The sequence below is a fragment of the Malus sylvestris genome, chromosome 3 (assembly GCF_916048215.2).
Source record: "Malus sylvestris chromosome 3, drMalSylv7.2, whole genome shotgun sequence".
In the NCBI taxonomy this organism is placed as follows: domain Eukaryota; kingdom Viridiplantae; phylum Streptophyta; class Magnoliopsida; order Rosales; family Rosaceae; genus Malus; species Malus sylvestris.
The window spans coordinates 33,703,740-33,727,879 of record NC_062262.1 but is presented as its reverse complement, the minus strand read 5'-3'; the positions used below and the strand labels follow the sequence as shown (position 1 = coordinate 33,727,879).

The 24,140-nt window shown below is 36.9% G+C and overlaps 2 protein-coding genes and 2 pseudogenes across 5 annotated transcripts; all 4 read right to left on the bottom strand.

Moving 5' to 3' along the window:
* Positions 1-324: 324 nt before the first annotated feature.
* LOC126616455 (FCS-Like Zinc finger 8-like) lies at positions 325-2,647 on the bottom strand. Of its 3 annotated transcripts, none has more exons than XM_050284511.1 (4): positions 2,065-2,647; positions 1,927-1,966; positions 1,073-1,815; positions 325-592 (listed from the first exon to the last, which is right to left on the bottom strand). In XM_050284511.1, exons 3-4 carry the CDS (start codon positions 1,804-1,806, stop codon positions 490-492), a joined length of 837 nt encoding a protein of 278 aa, XP_050140468.1. In that variant the 5' UTR covers positions 1,807-1,815; positions 1,927-1,966; positions 2,065-2,647; the 3' UTR covers positions 325-489. The 3 variants fall into 3 exon arrangements, with proteins under 3 accessions (XP_050140468.1, XP_050140467.1, XP_050140466.1); XM_050284510.1 differs by having other exon boundaries at positions 1,927-2,019; positions 2,464-2,647; XM_050284509.1 differs by having other exon boundaries at positions 1,927-2,647.
* An 11,603-nt stretch (positions 2,648-14,250) lies between these two features.
* On the bottom strand, positions 14,251-17,470 carry LOC126614405 (uncharacterized; annotated as a pseudogene).
* An 803-nt stretch (positions 17,471-18,273) lies between these two features.
* LOC126616906 (F-box/kelch-repeat protein SKIP30-like) lies at positions 18,274-21,651 on the bottom strand. Of its 2 annotated transcripts, XM_050285029.1 has the most exons (3): positions 21,343-21,651; positions 20,504-20,554; positions 18,274-19,732 (listed from the first exon to the last, which is right to left on the bottom strand). In XM_050285029.1, the coding sequence occupies exon 3, from the start codon at positions 19,653-19,655 to the stop codon at positions 18,618-18,620; it is 1,038 nt and encodes a 345-aa protein (XP_050140986.1). In that variant the 5' UTR covers positions 19,656-19,732; positions 20,504-20,554; positions 21,343-21,651; the 3' UTR covers positions 18,274-18,617. The 2 variants fall into 2 exon arrangements, with proteins under 2 accessions (XP_050140986.1, XP_050140987.1); XM_050285030.1 differs by lacking the exon at positions 20,504-20,554.
* Positions 21,652-23,142: 1,491 nt separating this feature from the next.
* On the bottom strand, positions 23,143-24,067 carry LOC126616509 (non-specific lipid transfer protein GPI-anchored 5-like; annotated as a pseudogene).
* Positions 24,068-24,140: the final 73 nt, after the last annotated feature.

Here is a 24,140-nt window from a genome sequence, read left to right as displayed (position 1 = left end):
ACTGCCAGTTTTAATTTAAGTAGTCCGAATTTTGCTGGTCCTTTGCCTTTCAGACAATAAGATCGGAGAAGATCTCAAGTCTCAACTCTGTATATTGTACAGTTTTAAATAGCATGATTGATTGGAAAAAACAAAAGTTTGGGCAGGTTTTGAGTCTTCCATCCAAAGCAGGTGGGGAGGAGCAAATTTTACATATAATCGGGACGTCGATATTTCAAGTATATCACCCGATGTCAGGTAAACATGTTCAAATACATAACAACTCGTGATAGTTATGAGGAATTAGCATCTCGATTGCATGCAAGTTTCACTTAAACAGAAGAGTAGCAAAGACAAATCAAATAAGTTATTAATTAAATAAAATCAAAACTCTACAAACTTACAAATCTCATCCTCTCTTATCTCTATCTGCAGCGGAGAGGGTAAAAAAAGGCAAATACAAAACTTAAATAGTAAAACCAAACATTTTTGGTCTGTTTAATCAATCATTCAAGAACAACCCCTAAATGTATCATCAAGTTCTGTGCTCCCAACTTCATCCAAGAGCATTTCTTGGTTGCGGCATTCTCGACTGCAAAAAGCCTTCTCACCTCTACACGAGACATTAAACAGACAATGAATCGTTATTTAAATAAAACAATCGAAAAAATGAGTTAAGGGTAGGATACACACAACGGCTATAAACGTTTCATCAAAAGTAGAATTAGAAACACTAAACAAACAATAAGCTGTATATACACGTTTTTGTGATGATTAAGAGAAGCATGCAATCCAATAACTTCGTCTTCAAACATGAAACTTCTAATAATTGACTAAGAACCTGTTTGAGACGTCTTTTAGAAAAGCTAAAAGTGTTTTTTGACGATCAAAGCACTTCTGATTACGCTAGACAGAAAAACTTATAAACATCGTAGTAGGTCGTAGAAGTGTGTTCTAGGATATTCTTTTAAGAAAAAGCACATACAAGTGCTTTTAATAAAAAACTTACAAAAGCTCTTATGGACAAAAGTACTTGCTACAAAAACAGTTTCAAAGTAATCATCTGAGGAAGAAAGGGGCCATTGAAACGAACCTGTAAATGTATATGTCAATCTTCTGCTCAAGGTTCTTCTTGCATGTGTAACAAAAGCTAAGAAAATTCGCAGAACACGAGCTCGACTGATCTGACAAAGTATGGTAACTTTCCACAATGCAGTTATCAAATATGTGAGTCGTTCTCGGATTCGCCCCACGAGAAATCACGCAAGTATAATCCTCAGAAAGCTCCATTTCACTTCTCTCACTCACGCAACCACTCCATGAACCCGAATTCGAACCCGAATTCGGGTTCTCTGTTTGGGTGCCTGAGTTAACAGACCCAGTTTCTGAAAACTGGGAATTCTCAGTCTTGGGGATTTGAACTCTGAGCTTAGTGCCAAACAGGACCTTACGGTTACTGGTTTTTGAATGTTTGTCTTCAAAGTTTTCATCTTTTAGTGTTTGAAGCATAGCAAGGCCAATGCCTTTGGCCTCAGATTTTTCCCATAAGGGTTTGTTTCCGGATTGAGTTTTTGGGGTTCTGGGTTGGATTTGATCACCCGAAAACGGGTTTTTTCCGAAAGCAAATGGCCTGGTAGTGTCAAGAATTGAAGTTGGGCTGATAAAATTTGGATCGTTTTCAGAACTGCCCTTTATTGTGAAGGCTCTGAACCTTGGAGAATCGAAAAAAGATGGGATGTTTGAGTAGTTCTTTTGAGTTGGAGATGGTTGAGAATCCGCCATTAGAGGTTGCTTGCTGGCCACTGCTCTGGATCTGTTCCTCAGCATTACTTGGCTCTATAGCGAATGATCAAATCAATCACCGCAAAGTAGGGAAAAAAAAAAATTAATCCGAGATATGCATGAGAGATGGTAACAATATTCGAAAAGCGGTATTTGGGAACTTACCCTAATAGTCCGGCTATGGAACGAACGTCGCTCAAAAGCACTTTTGAGCATCAAAAGTAGAGCAAAATTAATCCAAGATTGCCATGAGAGATACTATAGCAACAACAAAGAAAGCACATATGAGAACTTAGTACTTACTTCACTAGGTCAATAATTCGGCTATGAAACAAACGTCTGCCTCAAAAATCACTTTGAGTTTGAAAAGTAGAGTAAATTAAAGGGTCTTTTTTATTTTTAAGGAAGAAAAAGGAAGAAAGGGAAGAATCTCAGAGGGGAAAATGTGAAATGGGTTTTTGCTAAATCTCAGTGGCCTCCATGGCTGAAAGCTTAAAAAAAAAAAACAAATTGAAGTGGGGATTTTTTTCAGTTGGAGTTATTTTTTTGGGGGATTGGAACAAAATTGGGACTTAAATTCCCATCATAACAAAGGGCATGCATGCCATGTGATCTTGGCAGGGAAATATAAGAAGAGAGCAGCTCTGCGATTTGCAGCAAAAGAAGTTCTGTCTATCTCTCTCTCAGAAAAAAAAAATTCACCTTTTGCTTAGTGGGTTTTGCATTCCATCCATCAACTTCACTTCCTCTTTATTCAGTTTTCAATTCCTGTGAAAAAAACATCAGGGCAGGAATTATCAACTTGGCCAACAGAGAAAGTGAAAGATGAGAAGGAACTAGACCCCCTGTTTTAAAGGGAAAGAGAAGGGTTGGGTTTGGTGAGCCTTTTCTCCTTTTAAAGAGTGAGAAACAAGATAAAATTTTTAGCTGGACCGGTCATGTCATTTAGAAGACAATTCTCATAAATATAAATGAGAGGTTGTAATCAATGGCGAATTCATAATTTCAATATCGGGTGGTTCATAATACATTAGACATTAGTTGAGCGGCGAGTCGAGGCCTAGCGCTTATGTACTTAAATGAGGTCTAAATAAGGATTTAGGTATATTAGGCGAATTTAATTAAATTTATTATATGCCTAATAAATAAGCGTCTAAAACTATAATTGTATTGATAATTTGAGTTTATTATTTTAATTAGGTATATTATTTAACATATGGCATACTAAAATATCATAATTTTTACTTTAGTAGTGAATTTGATGGTATACGATGAAAGTTTAAGTGACTATGAGTTCGTAGTACGTTACAAATTTTTTTTCAGACATCTTATGAATTTATAGTGAATTAAAAAAACTAACAGTGTCAAACCTATGATATAAAAAGTATTATTTGAGTAGTATACCATATCTTTATTAATTAAATACTAAGTGGTACAATCTGATTGGACAATAATTAAAAAAACAAAAGAGAAAAATGAGGAGTTGGTCACATGAAATATAGAGAGAGAAAGTCTTTCTTCTACCAAGGTCCAAGAACAGCAGAGCCATGTGTTTCTTCGTCTAAAATTAGATTTTTTTTCTTGGTTTAAAGTTTCTATTGCACAACATCTGCACATCCATGGTGATCTTCTCTCTCAACACGTGCTTAGATTGTTGGATGGTCCTCGAAAGGTCCTCACAGACGATTCTTCGAGCTTTCGAGTGGTCCTGGGACCACCGCATACATGAGTGAATCCACCCTTGGTTGTAATGGACATTTGTAAAATTGACGAAAGTCTTGAATTGGCCGATTATATCGAGTTCATCGGGGTAAAATAGCTAAAATGATAGTTCATAAAGGAAATTGACAATTAGGTTATAGGTTTGGAGTAATCCTCCATCTAGTTTACGAGTAATCGATAATAAAAGGAGTAACTAAACATATAATGCAAAATTCCTCAATCAACCAATGTAAGATTTAGGACTCTTACAAATTTCCTATATTTTAATATTTTGAGTTTCATCGTTCGTATTCGGTCCTCATAGTAATAAAAAACTTAAAAAAATTACTTACGAATGACATGATCAAACTGTCCTTTCTTAAAACTTCATATATTTCAATACTTGTATTCCACCGCTCTTATACGGTCTTCATAATTGTAAAAAACTTAAAAATCACTAACAAATAACGTGATCAAACTGACATATGCCAATATTTTCGAGAAACAAAAGGAGGCGTGTGCATAAGAAATTGTGGTTTTGACCACAGAGCCTCAAAACCCAGAAATTCCATTTTTTTTCTTTTTAATAGACTTCTTTTTGTAGTTTTCTCGTATGATTAGCCTTCTCTCTAATAAAATAGGCATCCCATTTCTCAAACAGATAGAATTTTGTCTTTTGCAAAGAGTCTTTGTGGTGTATTTTGTCGTGGCTGGCTTGGACTTTGTGTGAAAGTCTCTGTGTGGACTGTGAAATTAGGAACGCAGAAATAAACGCACGCACTCATAGGAAATGTTGAGCTCATCCCTACGTTTCTCATTCATTATATATATATATATTCACCACCATGCAAAATTGTTATATATTTTATATTTTGGTAATTTCTATGCACAAATTATTGGTGCTGTTTCTGGACTTGAGAGACTGTTAATGTAATATCGGATGTATCTTTTCTTTTTACGTGATTGAAAACGTGAGTACAAACGGTAAATCATGAGTATATCATTATTTTATTGGAAGAATTGCAATTAGTAAGGCGGAGTAAATTATAGGTTTTTCTAGGATCCATTGCGTGAAAAGAAACTTTCTAAAACTTCGAGTTTGAAAAAGTTATTGACTAAATTATCATTCTACAGTTGAACACGACAGAATGGCACGCGACTAAATACTTACTTCAACTCCAACAATCAACTTTAAAATCATACTTAAAAAAAATCTAAAACTTAGATTTTCAAAAAAACTGCTGACTGAATTATCATTCAAGAGTTGGGTAAAACAAGATAGCGCGCGGCTATATACACTTTTCAACTCCAACTATCAACTATGTTTGGCTTTTCTTCTTCATTTCAAAATCATTCACCGAAATTCACTCACTTCACTCAAATCTCTCCATCTAACTTTTTACCTTAATCTCTCAAGCGGCACGATCGCTAGAACTTACCAACCAAATAAGGAAACTTAGACAATGACTACCAAGCTTTTATACTTTGCCCAATCAAAGGAAAAAAAGTTCTGAATTCGCCAACGACAATTAGTACGTTTCGTAGTAAGACCAACCTGTTGTATGATAAAATCACTTCCACGACTCATCCTCTTGATTAACCTAGATTAGGTTAAAAATTGGGAGAATACCAAAATTTCATGAAGCAAAAGTTAAAATACCTTGAACAGAAGAAGTATACATACGATAAAATGAGCATATCACATGTGCTACATTACTTGTGTAGTACACACTTACTTTTCTTTGCACATAATTAGAAGAGTAATGCGAAGAGAACTCTTTCAAAGTGAGACTCTTTATGGACTCTCTGCTACATCACAGTTTAATGTCAATTATTGTGTCAACATTATAAAACATTGTGTCAAAAACATGAAGTGACAGAGAGTCCTACTTTTGAAAGGGTCTCCATAACATTTCTATAGTAGAAATATTAATCCATTCATCCTTTAACGGATTTCAAATTTTGAGTTTAGTCTAAAATGTCTGGTCTTTCCCAGGACTATTTAAATGTCGTCAGTTATATGTTATCTTTGAACAATTTAGCTTTGGGACCCCAGAGTTTACAGAGTCTAGAACTTTCAGTTTACTCCAATAATAATCAAGTTTTTATAGAGGCCATGTCCTCGCAACATGAAAAAGTTGGTCCAGAATTAACATGGTAAATCTATCCTATTCTTGACTTTGTTTTTCCTACATTTCACACTCTATTTCTTGATACAATATTTAAAAAAATTAGAAAGTGCGTTTTATAATCATCTCGTTTTTTATTTTTGTGTTGATAAATAGAAGGAAAATACATAGAAAATGATGGATGAAGAACAGTGAATGAAGAATTTTGGGAGAGCGGTGGAAGAACTGTATAAGAAAAAAAATACAATGAAAATTAAAACAAAAAATAAAAAAATATTAGATTTTATTTTCATCCATTCTTCTTTGTTTCTTCCTATCCCTCCCATTGCCTTCTTCCCCTATCATTTCCCCTCATATATTTTTTTCTTGAGTCTCAAGCACGTACAAAAAGTAAAAACTAAAAATTAAAAACAAAAAAAAAAAAATTATCAAACGAGCTAAATGATTAGGCTCGTCTACTTGCTGTATTTTTTATTTTTCTGTGTCATATCTGAGTAAGCATTCGTGCAATTCACCCCACTTTTTCCTTGACTTGAGAGATCAAATCTTAGAGAAGTTATACAATTTTATTTTTATATACAACGATGTTCTTTTCTAAATGAGTTTTTCGACTAAGCGATATCAAGTAGACAATGTTAATTATCGAGTATTCTCAAAATCGCACCGAATCGAACCATATTTACCTCTTTTGTCAATTCCGAAGAGGGGTGGGGCCTCTGGGTTTGGCCCAATCATGTGATTAGGGTTTGTGGGGATTGCTTGTTTGTTAGCTCTCGAATAAGTGACTAGTGGGGCCCTTCAAAAATTAAAATGGGCGTGGCTAGAGTGAGTGGGTGGGCCCATTGAGAGTTACGGGTAGCGATAAAATTTTCGATTCTTTCTTTCGCACCGGAGAGACGTACAACCGATCCCAACTCCTTCGCCGTTGGTAAAGTAAACCTGTGGGGGCCCTTGACAAAAAAAACATAAAAAACTGTGGGAGCCGTTTTGTTTTTTTTCAAATACAATGGTTTTGAGGTGAGCGATTAGCTATAGAACATACGAGGTGAACGATAATTTGGTATCAATTTGGTATTTGTAATATTTAAATATAAGATATCTTATTTACAAGTGAAGATGACTCATCTTGTATTGGTTTTTCGATACAATAACAGCCTCATCAATTACCAACTTGCCATCGTCCTCATTGACGATGGAGGTGGACTAGGCGAATTTGTCGAAGGTGATCATATCATCGCCTGGTGCATCTCTGTAGTTGTTATCATCATTGGTGGTAGAGATGCAATAGGTGACCATGGCGGATGAGCTCATATCATCACCGAAAAACTATTGCTGAATATCACTATACTGTAATGTTTGTAACGTTTGATTTGATTTTTAACTCTACTCAAAAATTAATCCGGATGCGTATTGTGAACCCCACTATGGACCCGGGTCCAACACTTGGGCCTAAGTTTTATCTTTCAGTCAAAATGTGGGCTCTATAGTGATACAGGACTGCACTCTGTACTTTCTAACTCAAGACAAAGTGATGATATGTGTAACGAAGAAATGGGAAACAAAATCATTACTATTAATATAAGTGGCTTTAATAATTTGCTTTTCTTAACAGCTCAGATTTTTACTGAAATGACACAACAAATAAGAAAGCAAACAAAAGGTTGTTTATGCTCAAATAGTTACATTCGAAAAGAAAAAAAAAAAACTCAAAAGTGCTTTTAGAAAAAGAAAAAAAAATTGATAGAGTAGGATTGTCAATATGAAAATCTCATTTATTGTTATTATATGTTCACTTGTCTCCAATGAAAAAAACGTTTTGTGAGAATTATGTGTAGAGCTGCTTCTGCTGTTTTGAATCCATGATTTTGAAAAGAAAAAAAAACTTTTTTCTTTCGTTTAGCAAACACAATTAAGTCCCCAACTTTTCTTAGAAGCAGCTTTAAAAAAATTATAAGCCATCCCAAACCAATGAAGAATGTGATAAAAAAAAATTGGCATATGAGGAAATTGATCGTGTAAAACATCTCTTACTACAACTGTGAAATAGTTGTCGTCTTTCTGATTTGCAATCTTTGACCACCCTAAATACGAAATATTATTTAGGGTCATCAGTTATATTCGACTATAAATTCATCTTTTCGTCTTATAATAATTTCTTCGAATAGAAACGTGATAGGAAAAATAGGCGTAGATTTTCTCTCAAAGCCGAACTCTCTCTCCTTCAATGATATGAAAGGAGTAGGTGGCAATATGTAAATGCAACACACTCGAGGCATCGTCCAAATATAGGGATGGATGGCGAACCACTCGAGATGTCTTGATCGAAGGGGTGAAAACTTAAGATAACAGATGAGCCCACTGCAATTGCTATCAAACAAGTTTCAGTCACTTTCACCGTTGCCAAGCGACATTAATATGATCTCAAACAAGAAATAAATTTTTCGGCACGTTAAAAATACGTCATTCGACATCAAATATTATAATATAAATGATGGATTTTTTTAAAAAAAATATCTAACTACTTGTATTATGATATTATAAACACGCATCATGTTCTCGGCCCACTAAAAAATCTCTCCAAACAAGATAATGTCGTAAGTCAATTATTTTTTGGTAAGCCTCAATTCTGGAGAGAGAAAGATATAAATACAATGCATATTTGGTTTATTGACTTTGCTCAATTCCTCAAGGCATTGATAGATTTTTCATGGATAAGATAGGATTATATTGTTGGCACCAAGTCGACTGATTTGGACATTTTATCATCCACGTACAAATAGAGTTTGAAAAAGAAAAAGAAAAACTAATTACATTTTAAAGTCTTTGTTTTATGTGACTTGCTGGATTTCATTTTTCTTATATTGCATCATTTTGGTTTAATTATTTCAATTTATGCTTTTTGTCTCTTTGATCATATGATCCTTTATTATATTGTTGACGTGACAGAAATAAGATATCTTGTTATAAAAATGTGTGATTGAGTTGTCATTTTGAAATATGAAGCATTGAGTTAGAAAAGCTGAAGCTCCAATTTAGGTCTATGTTGTGCAATTGCGGCTTTCACCTCAACTCATATACTTGTCATGTCATCAATTTAGAACGATCAGATAATCAAAGACACGATTTCAGACTTTCATGGTGCAATGTGAGAAAATCTAAACCTCGTAACCGCTTTCAAAAATTACTCCAAACTTAAAAGGCGTAATATAGTTAGGCAAGAAGAAAAAAAAAATGTTATTGGATTAAGTAAATGATTAGTTTAATAAGACATGATTATGTGATCCCCCTTGATGTCTTCCATTTGTTTTTGCGTGATGATTTGTAATGACCATGTGGAAGGAGAGAAATGAAAGAGGGCAATGAAGTGGAAAATGGGGTCCAAATTTGTCTTTGGTGGAGTAATGCATTAGGATAATCAACTTTGACTAATTAGGATAATCAACTTCGATTAATTAAGATAAGCAACTTTCCGAATAAGGATAAAATAAGGTACTTAACGCTTTTGGGGTTTATTAAGATTATAATTACAAAATGTTCAGAACACCTGGTGGATACAGTAGACAATTCCCGGACGGATTTGTTTGTATGTATTGTGATTGTGAAGACCTAATTAGGTATTGGATGAGATGTTAAATTTTCACCCATGCGTTCTGAATTCGGTACTTTTCCTCCTCCCCAAAAAGATCAAAGAATAAGATAAAACCACTAACTCGATCAAAATTTAAGGAGAGAAACTTACATGTCACACGTGAAAAGAGACAAAATATAATGGTGTATTACAGAAACTTTGTGACGGGTAAGTTAATGTTTCTGCATGGTAGTCAACTTCAAAACCATAATGTTTATATAAAGAAGCATGCATGTCACACGAGAAGAGAGACGGACACAAGGTGTATTATAGACCTTCTGATGGGTTAGTTATTTCCTTATGTGCGGTAGCCGACTTCAAGACCGTGATAGAGATGAACAATCAAGGCTAAATAATCCGAGTTACGAGTTAAATTAAAGGGTAATTAGTACAAGAAAAACATCGTCATTTGTATTTTTATTGAATTTAAATTTTAACGATTTCAGGTTTGATTTATTGTATTTCTTCTAAAGTCAATATCCAAAACATGTTTAGGCAGGATTTGATTAAATATCTATACCAATAATCTTCCCTTGTAACTGAAAAAAAATGTTGACTTTGATTTTTTATTTTTTTTAACAAGCTATATTATTTACACTAGAGAGATAGATGAACTTAGCCTTATAATGGGTTAGCATATAGTTTAAACTCACTTTTGACGATATTGAACTTAAGATCTCTTACTTATAAATAAAAAATAATACTACTAAATCGTAGTAAAAAATGGTTGTTGACTTTTGATTGTTTGGCTTAAAAAGATACAATCCCTTCATTTGCTGTAGTAGGCCCATAGTCTGTATTTTGCAGGTAGTAGGTTGTACCACATAGGATCCACCATATTGCACACAAAATTTAAGGCATTGGAAGTGTTCAAGGATTTGACCATAAAACTAATTTTTCAAGAAAACTTAGGTACGGGGCTCCCATCACGTTATAGTAGGTCAAATTTTCACAAAAACGTAAGAGTCCTGTATTTTGGTCTCAACGATCCCACATTGGTATCAAATTGTATAAGAGCAGCCTACCGAAGATTCTCTACAAAACTCTATTAGGTAACAATTATTGTAGTTAAAAGCAATCAATTGAATACACGCATGAGAGTAGAAATCCTCTCCTAATCTCTATGTCAGAGCTCAAGGATCTAGAGACTTAGGCTATTGAAGAGAGAGAAATATTCAAATCCTTGGTTTGTCCGAGGTGAGTTAGTGGATTAGACTACTAAACTAGAAACTTCACATTAATGGTTCGAATCTCTAGATCCGTCAACTTTGGACATATAAATCCGAAATGGATCTCAGTTGCAAACGTGGCTCAACATTGTTGACTCTAAGTTGATTGCAGCTTGCAAAGGCGCAGAGTTTCTAATCTCTCAAAACAATACAACCAGGGTGCGTTTATTGCGCCGGACTGTCTCGGACTGGACTAGCTGCCGGGACTAAGCTGGACTGGCTTAGACTGGACTAAGCTGGACTAACTTAGTGAAGCGTTTGGTGCAGTCTCGGACTAAGAAGCAGGATAAGAAAAACAGTATTGTTCACCAGATTTGTGTTTGCTTAGACTAGGACTACAAATTTTTGCCATTGTGTAATAGAGTAATGCTACAAATCTCATGATATGGGTTAATTGGAGCATATTTTTGCCATGTATATTATGAATCTTAAAAAAAATTGACAATTGTTTTGTTTCTATTACCTGCTAATAGAATTGGGTTTAATTTGCAAATGTAGCTTGATTTAAACTCTATCACCCAACAGAAGAAAAATAATAGTGGCCAATACATGCAACTTCAACAAATACAAGTACATAAGATCTCCATAATTTAGAAAATCCTAGTTAACATTAGTTAACATTAGCCAAAATAGATCCCCATAATTTACATCCATGTTAACGTTAATAAAATACATCCATGTTAACATTAGCCAAAATTCTCATCCGCTTGCGTTGTCGCTTAAAAGCCTTTGGACGAACACTTTCTTGAGTTCCGGTTTGATTGCGTTGTCGCTTAGCCTTAGCCTTCTGTTTATGCTCCTTTTCTCTGCAACCAACAACCACAAAAAATTGCAATTCAGCATCAACCCCACACAATACAAAACATTCACATTGTAATATCATGGTTATAAACCAAGTACATACACACACACTCATGGACAAATGTGCAAAATACACATACATACTCACACTCACACTCACACTAACACACACACGGACATACACACTCTCACACACTGACATAGACTCACACACACCCTGCATACATACATACACACACACACACACACACTGCACACACACACACACACTGCATACACACTCACACACACACTGCACACACACACACACACTGCATACACACTCACACACACACTGCACACACACACACACACACACACACACACACACACACTGCATACACACACACTGCACACACACACACACACTGCATACATACACACACTGCATACATACTGCATACATACACACACACACTGCATACATACACACACACTGCATACATACTGTGTTTTTATACTCTGTTTTTATACTCACACACACACACACACACACACTGCACACATACACACACACTGCACACATACTGCATACATACACACGCTGCACACACACTCACACTCACACTCACACACACTCACACACAAACACAGTCACACACACACACACACGGGGACAGAGTGCAACACACTCTTACCCTCACACACACTCTGTTTTTATACTCACACACACACACACACACACACACACACACTGCACACATACACACACACTGGGCACATACTGCATACATACACACACACACACACTGCACACATATTGCATACATACACACACACACACTGCATACACACACACACTGCACACACACTCACACTCACACTCACACACACTCACACTCACACACACTCACACTGCATACATACACACACACATACACACACACTGCACACATACACACACACTGCACACATACTGCATACATACACACACACACACACACTGCACACATACACACACACTGCACACATACACACACACACACACACACACTGCACACATACACACACACTGCACACATACACACACACACACACTGCATACACACACACACTGCACACACTCACACTCACACTCACACACACTCACACTCACACACACTCACACTGCATACACACACACACACTGCACACACACTCACACTCACACACACTCACACTCACACTCACCCACAAACACAATCACACACACACACACGGGGACATAATGCAACACACTGCACACACACACACTGCATACACACACACACACTGCACACACACACACTGCACACACACTCACACTCACACACACTCACACTCACACTCACACACACTCATACTGCATACACACACACACTGCACACACACTCACACTCACACACACACTCCATACATACACACACACACACACTGCATACATACATACACACACACACACACTGCATACACACACACACACTGCATACATACACACACACACACACCGCATACATACACACACATACACACACACTGCATACACACACACACACTGCATACATAGACACACACACACACACTGCATACACACACACACACACATACATTGCATACACACACACACATACATTGCATACACACACACACACTGCATACATATACACACACACACATACACACACACCGCATACATACACACACACACACACACACACTGCATACACACACACTGCATACACACACACACACACACACACACTCCATACATACACACACACACACACTGCATACATACATACACACACACACACACACATACACACACACACACACACACACACACACCGCATACATACACACACACACACACACACACCGCATACATACACACACATACACACACACTGCATACACACACACACACACTGCATACATACATACACACACACACACACTGCATACATACATACTGGCAAGGGCACTTGTGGGTTTAACTCATTTTCGATTTCCAACAAGAATTCGTCATACACAAAGTAGTTTGAAGCATCAAATTACACTTGTGGGTTTAGCTCATTTTCGAATTCCAACAAGAATTAACAATACACAAAGCTTAAAGCATCAATTGCACTTGTGGGTTTAACTCATTTTCGACTTCCGACAAGAATTAACAATACACAAAGCTTAAAGCATCAACTTGCACTTCTGGGTTTAACCCATGTTCGATTTCAGACAAGAATTCACCATACACAAAGCTTAAATCATCAAGTGAACTTGTGGGTTTAACTCATTTTCGACAATTAACCCATTAAACCAAAAGCATAACGCATCAAAATTCATTCTTAAACCACCATTCAAATCCCTAAGTCTCAGATACAGAAAACACACATACTTGAGGGAAGCTTGGTGAACCGGGAGAGAAGACGATGAAGAAGAGGAGGAGGAGGAAGGATCCATGGGCGACATCTCGAGCACGGCCCGATCGTTGTCGACGACGGGGCGGTACTTGTGACCCCTCTGGCCACGGAACTCGTCTTCCGCACCGGCTTCGACGGGACGCTGAGATGAGGACGAAGGGAAGGCAGCGATGAGGACGAAGGGAAGATCTCTCTCGGTTTGCTCTGGCTTACGAGTCCGCCCAATTTTGGGGTTCCTCGCGAAGAACAGCTAAGGAGGTCGTTAGTCCACGCGAGTCCGAGTTAAGCTCATTAAAGCTAATCCGGATGCACACCAAACACAGGACTATAGTCTAGTCCAGTCCAAACCTTGCTAATCCTGTCAAACAAACGTGCCCCCATTTTCTTACAAAGATATGAAAAAAATAAATATATATAGAAAAGGAATATGATGATACTATTGTAGATTGATCTATATTAATCTATATTAAATTAACCCGCATTACAATACAACTTTATACACTACAATAACAATACTAGATACATTAGATACTTTTTATGAATGTCAACTAAATATCGTAAGTAAATTGCTCCCGATTGTTAAACTATTTGATCACCAAAATCATTCTTTGATAAATGATCACTATGAATTAGACTCAATATAATTTGATCAATCCTTTTTTTTTATCGTTAAGGTGGAGAACTGAACCAAGAATATGAAAAAAATAAATCCCTAGGGTTACACAAGCTAATAGTAATACAAGTAGTTCACAGTAGGCCTTCTCAAAACCGATTTCTGGAGGAGCTTTTGCCGATTTTGGAATCCCATCACTGCTTGAGTTTCTTATCATTTCTGGTTCTCTTTCTAAACTCTCGATTCTCCGTAGAGTACTGCTTTTTTATTAACAAATTGCTCATGGATGTTTTCAAAGCCTCAGCAGCTGTCAAGAAAACGTTATCGTCAAACGACACTCTTCCCTGCAGCTTCTGGAGCAATTTCTCACCTCCGGGGATCTCAGCGTCTTTCAAAACAATTGGTCCATGCTCAACTGAATCAGGACTGGTTTCCTTAACGCCAGAGATAACCTTGACACGGGCCACACAAGGGTATTGAGAATCATGCAAGTTAGAGGCACCCGTTACCATCCACAATAATCCTGACGATAAGCTAGTTCCCAAGCTTGTAGGAATAAAGGCATCTCCCTCGATAGAAACCACCTGTTCGAATCACACGAAATGTCAATGTCTACTTTATGTGCGCGTCATGATAGATCTTCAGCAATTTAGCTCCAAGGAGCTATATTTCATGCTAATGAGGTAGTTAAGACTTAGGATAAAGGGGTTAACATGAAGGGCAAATGATAAAAAACAATGGTAACGCTATGCAAGATGTAAAGTGTATGAAGAAGAAAAATTCTTGTGAAGTAAATTCATTTACAACTGCCTGATAACAGTTCAGCGTGTACTTTTGTATAGATGCGTACTTACAGTTCATATTACTTAACTAATCGAGGTCCTTACCTTGGCGACATGGAGTGTTTTAGCAGAAAGATCACAGCTCAATAATATTATTCCTTGCAAACTACAATGGAATATCAAATTGAGGATCAAGTAGTGAAATAAACGGACAACCGCACAATGAAAGAAGAGATAAAATCCAAAAGATAGAAACTTGCCTTTGAACAGCCACTGCAACAAGGGTGCTATCTGGGATGGTGCACAAATCTGTAACGGCCCCATGGCACTTTTCTATTCCATTGGACTCTAAAAGTCCTGCCTTCATAATGAAATCAAGTAAACAGCATGCCAACAGAAAAATTACAAGACTATTGTACCGCTAGTAAGTATCAACTAAAGAAATAGGAAAATTTTAGCCGAACATGCTAATGTATTTCAGAAACAACAAAAAGGTGAATGGGAATCCCAGGAAACATAGAACTATTGAAGTACCTTTTCTCTGATATTACATGTGTTTAGGAGAGATCGTGAGGAAATATCCTATAGACAACAACAACAAAGCCTTTTCCCACTAAGTGGGGTCGGCTAGGAAATATCCTATAGACGAACCTGAAAAATCAATGTGGATCAATTACTCTACCATACACAAGATGCATGTGGAAGCAATTCAAAGACCATGAGTTATTACGATTGCTTACTGTCGAATCACCACTTCCAGAGACAAGAAACCCCTGGGGGCATTCCTGAGTGCAAACAAAGGCAAGGCATGAAACAAACCTGCCAATAGATGCATGAAAGTGAAGATAAGCGAAAGTTTAGTAACCAGAAGATTTCCTAAACATGTTTTAGATCGAATTGCCAAAATTAATAAGAAACACCGAGCCCCATATATTTAATTTCGAGTTCACTGCATGTTTTGTGCATATCGGATTGAAGTTTAAAGGAAGGACTTGACTAAGTGCATAGCAAATACGACTGTTTGCATAATGCTTCTTCCTTTATCTATATAGTTTCTCTGTTGTCTTATAACAGAAGAGATAGCCACTCACTCTGTATGACCAAGGGAGAAACTTTGTATCTCGTGAGCTCCATCTAAAGGCTTCTTGGGAAACACTGTAACCTGACAAAAGAAAAATCATGTAAACTAATTGCAAATGTAGCTATCAGATTATTCAAAAGGGTTGTAATGTTGGATTACTCGAATTTTGAAATCCCGGCCAGCACTAACGAAAAATCGTCCATCTGGAGAAAATTCCTGCCAAAATTACTATGTTAATTACTACTCATCTCATGAATATCAGGTGGTCACAGAAACAATGTTCACCTATGATATAAGAACCACTACTATCTACGTGTGAGTAAGAAACAAAGAAATCCCAAGCAACAGAAGACAACTCACCAAGCTTGTTATGATGCTACAATAGTGAGAAAGCAAAGGTGCTGCCTTCTTATCAACAAAAGCTTGATTTCCATCAGACAAATCCACATCCACAACCCAAACAACCCCAAACTTGTCGGCAAAACAAACGTAGGAGCCATCACTGCTTATGGCAACTGCACTCACTCTTTTCTCTGAGCACCTATAACAAAAAAAGGCGGAAATAATATCAGATGATTTCGTTGATATGATCCTCAACACCATTCATAAGATTACCACAATGTCATGGGTGTTTCAATAGCCCTTTTTTTTTTTTATGATGAAGTTTGAATAACTTACACAGTAGTAATGCAGCGCCAAGATTCAGTCGACCAAATCTTGACGGTTTTATCATCACCAGCCGACACAAAAAGCTTCCTGTCTACTCCGTAGCGAATGGTTCTTATCGAATCCTTATGAAGAGGACTACCAGAATTATCTACCAACAAGAAACAGCCCATTAACTACACAAATACAACAAGAAACTGAAATTGATTAATTTCAAACAGTTATTTTGCTGAAATTGATTAATTTTCTCATAAACTCACATAAAAACAGCCCATTAACTACACAAATACAACAAGAAACTGAATTTACAACTTCCAATTTTCCTGACAAATTAATCAGAGCCAAACAGAGCTTAAAGTTTAGAACTTGACCAAAACTGACACTGTGTTCAATATGTACAATTGAAACTATACAAAGACCGACGTCGTTTCAATCTTCAGGGACTCATAATTGAATCGCATTGTGTTTCAGCGAGGCCAATTTTTGAAATCCAAAGCAACAATGCACAGAGACTAGGGGGAAATTGCTTACCGGAGGTCGAAGACGCGGAGGTCCGACCCGACGGCGACTGCGACGGAGCTTTGGGTAGGGTGGACGGAAATTAAGGCTGGGGCCACCTAAGAATCCTCGTTGGTCTCTCCGTTTTCCATCGGAGTGTCCTCCATTGTCGCTCAGAGACGGCTCTGGTTCGCGCTCGTCCTCCTCAGGGGATTTAGTTTGACACCAAGTTCCGGGTTTATCTTTTGGGTTTTGTAAAAAGCCCATCTAATGGTATTTGGGCCCAGTGGCCCAATGGAAAATAATAAATATTCGGTTTGAAAATGGTTTGATTGCATTGCAACTACGTAATTGTTTGGATCACTTCTTGAAAGGTTGAAATTGTTTTCTTCGGACTTTGTTGGGTAGAAAACTTTTAAGCGTTTTTTTGGAGAAGCACATAAATTTTAAGGAAAACTAATTAAAATAATTTGAAAATTTTGAGTTTTAACGATAAAGACAAAATAAAGGGTAAAGTGAATAGTACCAAGATTGATTTTTAGTGTAAAAATATGATTTTTCGTTAAAGTAAACAGTACCGGGAGTTTTTCGTTAAAGTTCCCTAAATTTTAATGAATTTTGTGACATTTTATAATAAAAACACTTTTATTAAAAGAGCTTTTGAGCATAATCGATTTTAACAACAAAAAGTTTCAAACGAGCCTATGATATTTAACTTTAGTTGGTCATGTAATTTGTGAAAGAAATTTCAGTAGGGCAGCTCTCTCATAGAGTGAGGCTAGTGTGTGGCGGTAGGCAACTCTCATATGGAGCGAGACTGATGTGTGGAGTTAAATGAGACTAGAATACAGGGGAATGAAGTGGCCAGTGTCCCTACCCTAACTAACATCGTGTTGGATCAGCGTATCATAATTACAATAATCAATCAAACTATGAAATTGGGTTGAATAACATAGGTTTCCCCATCAAATAAACATGAATGAAAGAAATTTAAATAAGATACGGACATACATTAAGATTCTTTGTTCAATTATCCAGGAAAGAAAACAAAAGAAAACAAGTGCTTGATCCATGAGAAACCTCATATAATTCTTGTACTACTGAACTGTTACCTCTTCCAATGGCGCTTCGGCCTTTTACCGTGCTGCCTTCGGATATAGGAGTTCCGAGGGGAACTCAAGTCGTAACATGACACAAAGCCGACCGGCGATAACAAAAAGGCAGCTGGCATGTGGCCAATTCCTTCTAGCAGGAATGAAAACCATCATGAAGAGCACCTACGAAACAACAACAAATAGCGACCAGAAATGAGACCTAAATTCTCAACTGTGCACAACCATAAACACTTCCTTTGCACCGTGTCATCGGAGCTGCCTGGCGCCAAGTTGGTCTTTCACCTCCGATCGTGAGAACATCAACGTCTGATATTTGCTTGATCTCAGAGGTCCCATGTTCAGAGAGGATCACCCCACCAATCACATAAATTTCATCTCCTAGCCCAGCCATTGCAAACCCAACTCTGCCACCAAACTCAGATGCCGAAACCAATACCTTCTCTGATTCTCTGTCTTGCCTGGAGATAACTCCATGGCTCATCACATAAAGTGCACCCTTAATGACTGTCATTGGACCCTGTTGCCAACCATAATCCTCAACCGTCCATTGAAGCCCCACATTGTCGAAGACTTGCACCGTTGATAAACCCCTGTGCAAGACGTACATCTTTTCTCCAATCACTATCCCTGAGCATGCAGCATTATGAGATAAATGTAGATCAGGAATTGGAGCCCACACATCGTTATCAGGGTCATACATTTCTGCTAAAGAGATTGATTTCCGACAGCTGGTTAAACCCCCTGCAACAACAATCTTTCCACCTAAAACACAGCATGCAAACATTGCACGAGGAACAAGCATAGATGCACGTGGGCTCCATCGCCTAATTACAGGATCGTAAGACCAAACCTCATTGGTTGAAAAGGTACCATGGTCACCAGTCTGTGGGTCAACGGCATCACTGCCACCACCAAGAACAAACAGTTTTCCAGCAGTTGAGACAGTGCCGAAGTTGGAAAGGTTTTTTATTTTAGAGGGGAGAACAGGGAGTGTAATCCAAAGGTCTCGACGAGGATCATATAGCTGCCATAAATTATCTGGTTCATTAGCAGACACGCATAATAGATCCTCACATGAGCCAACTTCCTGTCGAGCTCTAAAAAGTTCAGCACTATGAATGGCAGCTTGCCAGGAACGAGAAACAAGCTCCAACTTGGGATGGAGATAGAAGGGAACCCATGCAAGGCACCTAAGGGAAACAGCGTCGGGGAGACCTTCTATCAGTTGTTCAGACATAATAATCACAGTTCATCTGTTTCAGATGATTCTTCACTGCTGATTGTTGCCACGCGAGCGCAGCACCGCAAAACAACCTGAAACAACAAAATATGAGGTTATGCTGAGAAGAGAATATTCATTTCAAATTTTCAAAATCAAAGTTTCAATGAAGGTGTATTAAGATCAAAGAAGGTGCACAATAAAGTTCAATGTATTTTCTACGAAACTTCATAAGTAATCTGCAAATAAATGCGACAAGTTACAACAAAAACTTTTAACAAAACCTCAACATTTGAAATCATCTCGCCAATTGTGTTGCAATTTTCAATGCCCTTATGTGCATATACTGCTACAAAAGACAATCACAGTGTAACATAATCTAGAAAATGAAATGGGTCTGATTCTCAATCACCAAAGTTATCACCGAGCCCCAAAACAAAAGGAAAAAAAAAAGTCATCATTTACTAAAAGCATCCAAATGAGACTGCTAAAACATCCTGAAGGACCTTTACATTTGAATCCCACACTGCATAAATGACAGCATAAAGAGCATAAAACGTTCATCAATTTTCAAAATGTCGGAACATAATGTGCTTCATTCAAATGCACATAGAAAAGGCAGTTTTCTCAACTAGAAAATAGAGAAAAGAAAATGTGAAGAAAGAAAATAAACCGTGATGCTCAAAAGAAATAGGAAAAGACATAACAACTAAAACAAAATAACATAAGGTAAAGCTAATTCTGCACAATACAGGATAAGAAAACAAACGCCAATGTTATAAATCTAAGCCACAGAGATTTGTTAATGTACTGATATCGTAATATAGCCAAAACATAGCTGCATATGACTGCTCTCTGTTACTTACCAGTTTTAGTGAGACATAAACAAAACAATTATCTTCCCTATGCAGAAATCCCTACAAAAGCAAACACAAAGTTAAAAAATTTGAACTTTGAGATATAATAGCTTGTATAAACGATGTTCAAAACATTAAAACTAACAAGTAATTATAGATATCTCACAGTACAAGACTACCCACATTCAAACACACCAGACAAACTCATAGCATTTCAAATAAACTAGTTGTTGGTCCGAAAATTCGCACACATTCAAGTATACACCATTATCAGCTATGGCATAACTATTTGGCTTAAGGTGGATTCACACACTAAACGAAAACGCATTGGTGCCCATCCTGTTAACTAAGAGATCTTTCTTATCAATTCCAAATGTGAAAATTAAAACCCCTGCTCAAATAAGAACTAAGGGAATAGGTAATTCGCAAATTCAATCAGACTCCACCATTTAAGAATGCTCCAGGCGTCATGCAACCAAATTGGTATGAACTCACATGCATTACTACTTATGCAACAAAAGCATGAAATTTTTTTTTCAAATTTCAATCCAAAAAACAGAACCAATCAGATTCATGCACCTATTGATGCACAAAGCACACAACTTTGAATCTCAATCCCTACTATTACACTAAATTCTGGACTTTTAACACAAAACCCATCTCCAATCCCACATAACAAAAACTGGGCAATCAATAATTTCAGTACTAACTAAAAATTTACCACAATTCACCCAAAATTATGGTAAAAAAATGCAAATTACAACTGAAACCACTCTAATCACATATTACAATTTCTTTTTCCTTGCCCATGAGAGAAAGGGAGAAAGATAGAGGGAAAGTGGATGTACCTGTAATAAAGGAACCGGGTGAAGAACACAAAGATTTGTGCTTTGCTCCTCAAATTTGTAGAGTGAGAGAGAGAAAAAGAGGGTAGCGTTTGGTTTTCTAGGTTGAGAGGATGACTTCTCAGAGCTGTTATTTTGTGCGTGCTGTTTGTCTGTAAGGTAATGCGAGAGAATTCGAGCGTTATAGCGACGGATTGGAAATTGGGGATTTTTTTTGGGAATTTTCTGTGTTCTATTCTCTTTCACTTAACCCTAATAATCGAATAAACATTTGTGGATAATTCCTAATTTCCTAATTCCTGTTTGCTTCTGATTTCCTTGGCGCTTTGCCATGGCAATTTTATTATGTTTTGGTTAGGTTGAAACGTGCATGGCACATGCTTTCAAAATCTTACCAAAAAGGTTAAACTTGGGTAATGGCATCCACTTACTTTATTCGTGCAATACTTTGTACGAAAGTTTTGTTTGGGTAACGTTAGAGAGATTAAATTTGGAAATAAAGTTTTGAAAACTAAAAGATAGAAAAGTTAATAATTGGTTTATTACTTAAACGTTGATAAACGTGCTTATTCTCATTAGTGACACATCATTTAGTTTGCAAATTTAGTCTTCAAATTTAGTTTTCCTACCATTATTCCTTTTGTTTATCCAACTCTATGATGGTCCCACTAATTGCGAGAGCTACTACAATAAAGTAGTTTTATCAATCGTTCTTATAAGAAGAAATATTTCAGTGTGTCAGAAAACGATTAGGTATATCAAATGTCTTCTCTATAGGAGCTTGTGTTTTCGTGTGGGAGAATTTACTTGTTATCCAACTTACGATTAACAAAATTTTACCGTCCAAATATTTGTGGATTGTCTATTCACATGAGCAACAGACTACATTGAGAAGACAATAGGAGAGAGCCAAGAGTGACAGAGAGATCAAAAGCAATGTTTTGGGGTTTAGCATAAAGGTTTTAGATAAGCTCTTCTAACCGACTTATTAATAGTGCATGTGTTTTTTCAAGAGATATCACACGAAAAGTAGGCAAAGTTCGTTGAACTTCACTAAATTCTTTGTGTTTATGTGTGGTGTGTTTCTTTTATTTTTCATATATTCCCTAGCATTATTTAATAATTTTGTATAACAACGAAGATCATTGATAAACAAGATCAATTAAGTGAGATTAAAATCAACGCAAGGTTGGATGCATTCATGTTTGACTGCAGAATAAGCCTTCCTTCCTTGGCATAGGGGGCACAGAGACGGTCGGTCGTTTGCTGCGTGTCATGGAGCAATTTGACAGACCTACAAAAGTGCTTTTATAAAACGTTCTTTTGTAGAAGAGCATTTTAGCATTTAATTTTGTGATTAATTTACTTAAAGAACACGATTATATTGGTCAAAACTCATATTTTGTAGAACATTTTATCATTTAATTTTGTGATTAATTTACTTAAAAAACACGATTGTATTGGTCAAAACTCATGATTTTGTAGTTGATATGGTTGTTCTTTCATCTTCAGGATTGAAATTTGACTTCATTTGGAGGCTTCACCAACGTTTTACTGGTGACAAGTTAATTAATCTGTTTGCTTCTTTTGGTACAAGCAATGATTCCAGTACTTGGTTTGTATTGTACATGGAAAAGTAGAAAACTCAGTGCCTGTTTTATTTCAGTTCCGTAAGCAGATAGATAGTGAAACTCACGTGACAACAAAGAGAGACACGAAGAGATATAACTCACGTGACAACAAAGATAGACACGAAGAGATATATAATCAGAAATAATGTAATCCATATACACTAAGCAATATACAAACCAGAAAACACGTACACTTACTGCTATTTGCTAATACGAAAGATAGCCAATTCCATCCTTAACCCTCGATAAATTTTACTGTGTAACCGATGATATCCCGCTGCGTATAAGAATGAACACCAAAAGCCTACATTATGCAAAAATTTGACCAACAACATGGCAGAAAAGCTTAGTAATTGGATGTGGAAGTTGAGGCATATGATGCAATGAAGAGCAAGAAGAACAGAATAAAAAATGCCATCTTGTTAGAATTTCCGTCTGAAGACCCCATATGTGTTGATGGCACAGTTTTAAATCCACTCCCTGAAGGAGAAGTTGGTGTTTCTGAAGATGGAGAATCTGCTGGAGTGGAAGACCCTGAAAAATCGTGATTAAAACTTAATCAACAAGTTTACTCAACCCTGCACAATCACAAAGATTAATAAAGTCATGTTGCACTCCTGTGTTATAGAATTACATAAACGGATAAACCAGAATAATAATGTTATTCACGAAAGTGAAAACACTGCGGACACACTTTCTAATAGAACCGTATCAGGAACGTGGTCGGTTTTGTGTGTCTAAAATGCAGTGCACAAAAGAGAAATGATACTAAGAGGAGTACAAAATGATTTTTTTTTTTTGGAATGACAATAACACTTCATTTTGTATACCCAGCGGCTAATTGGGGGACATTGCAAGCACAGGGGAGAGCCAAGGCCTGAGTCTGATTGATGTTCACACCAAGTGAAGAAGAACTCACTGAGAACCTCACAGAGGTAATGTGGCTGAGAGCTGACCACATTGGAAAACTGTGAGCAACATGAGGATGATAGGGATGATGAGTTTCCTGTTACATAATTAAGCCATGGGGACATGCTAATTATCTTGGTGCAACTTGAAGATTGAGCAACAACGATGTCTCCTTCCCACAAAGCCATAAAAAGACCAAAGTTAGGACTGATGAGTCAATTTCATATTATATATTTTTCCTCATTCTTAGTATATTTTAGT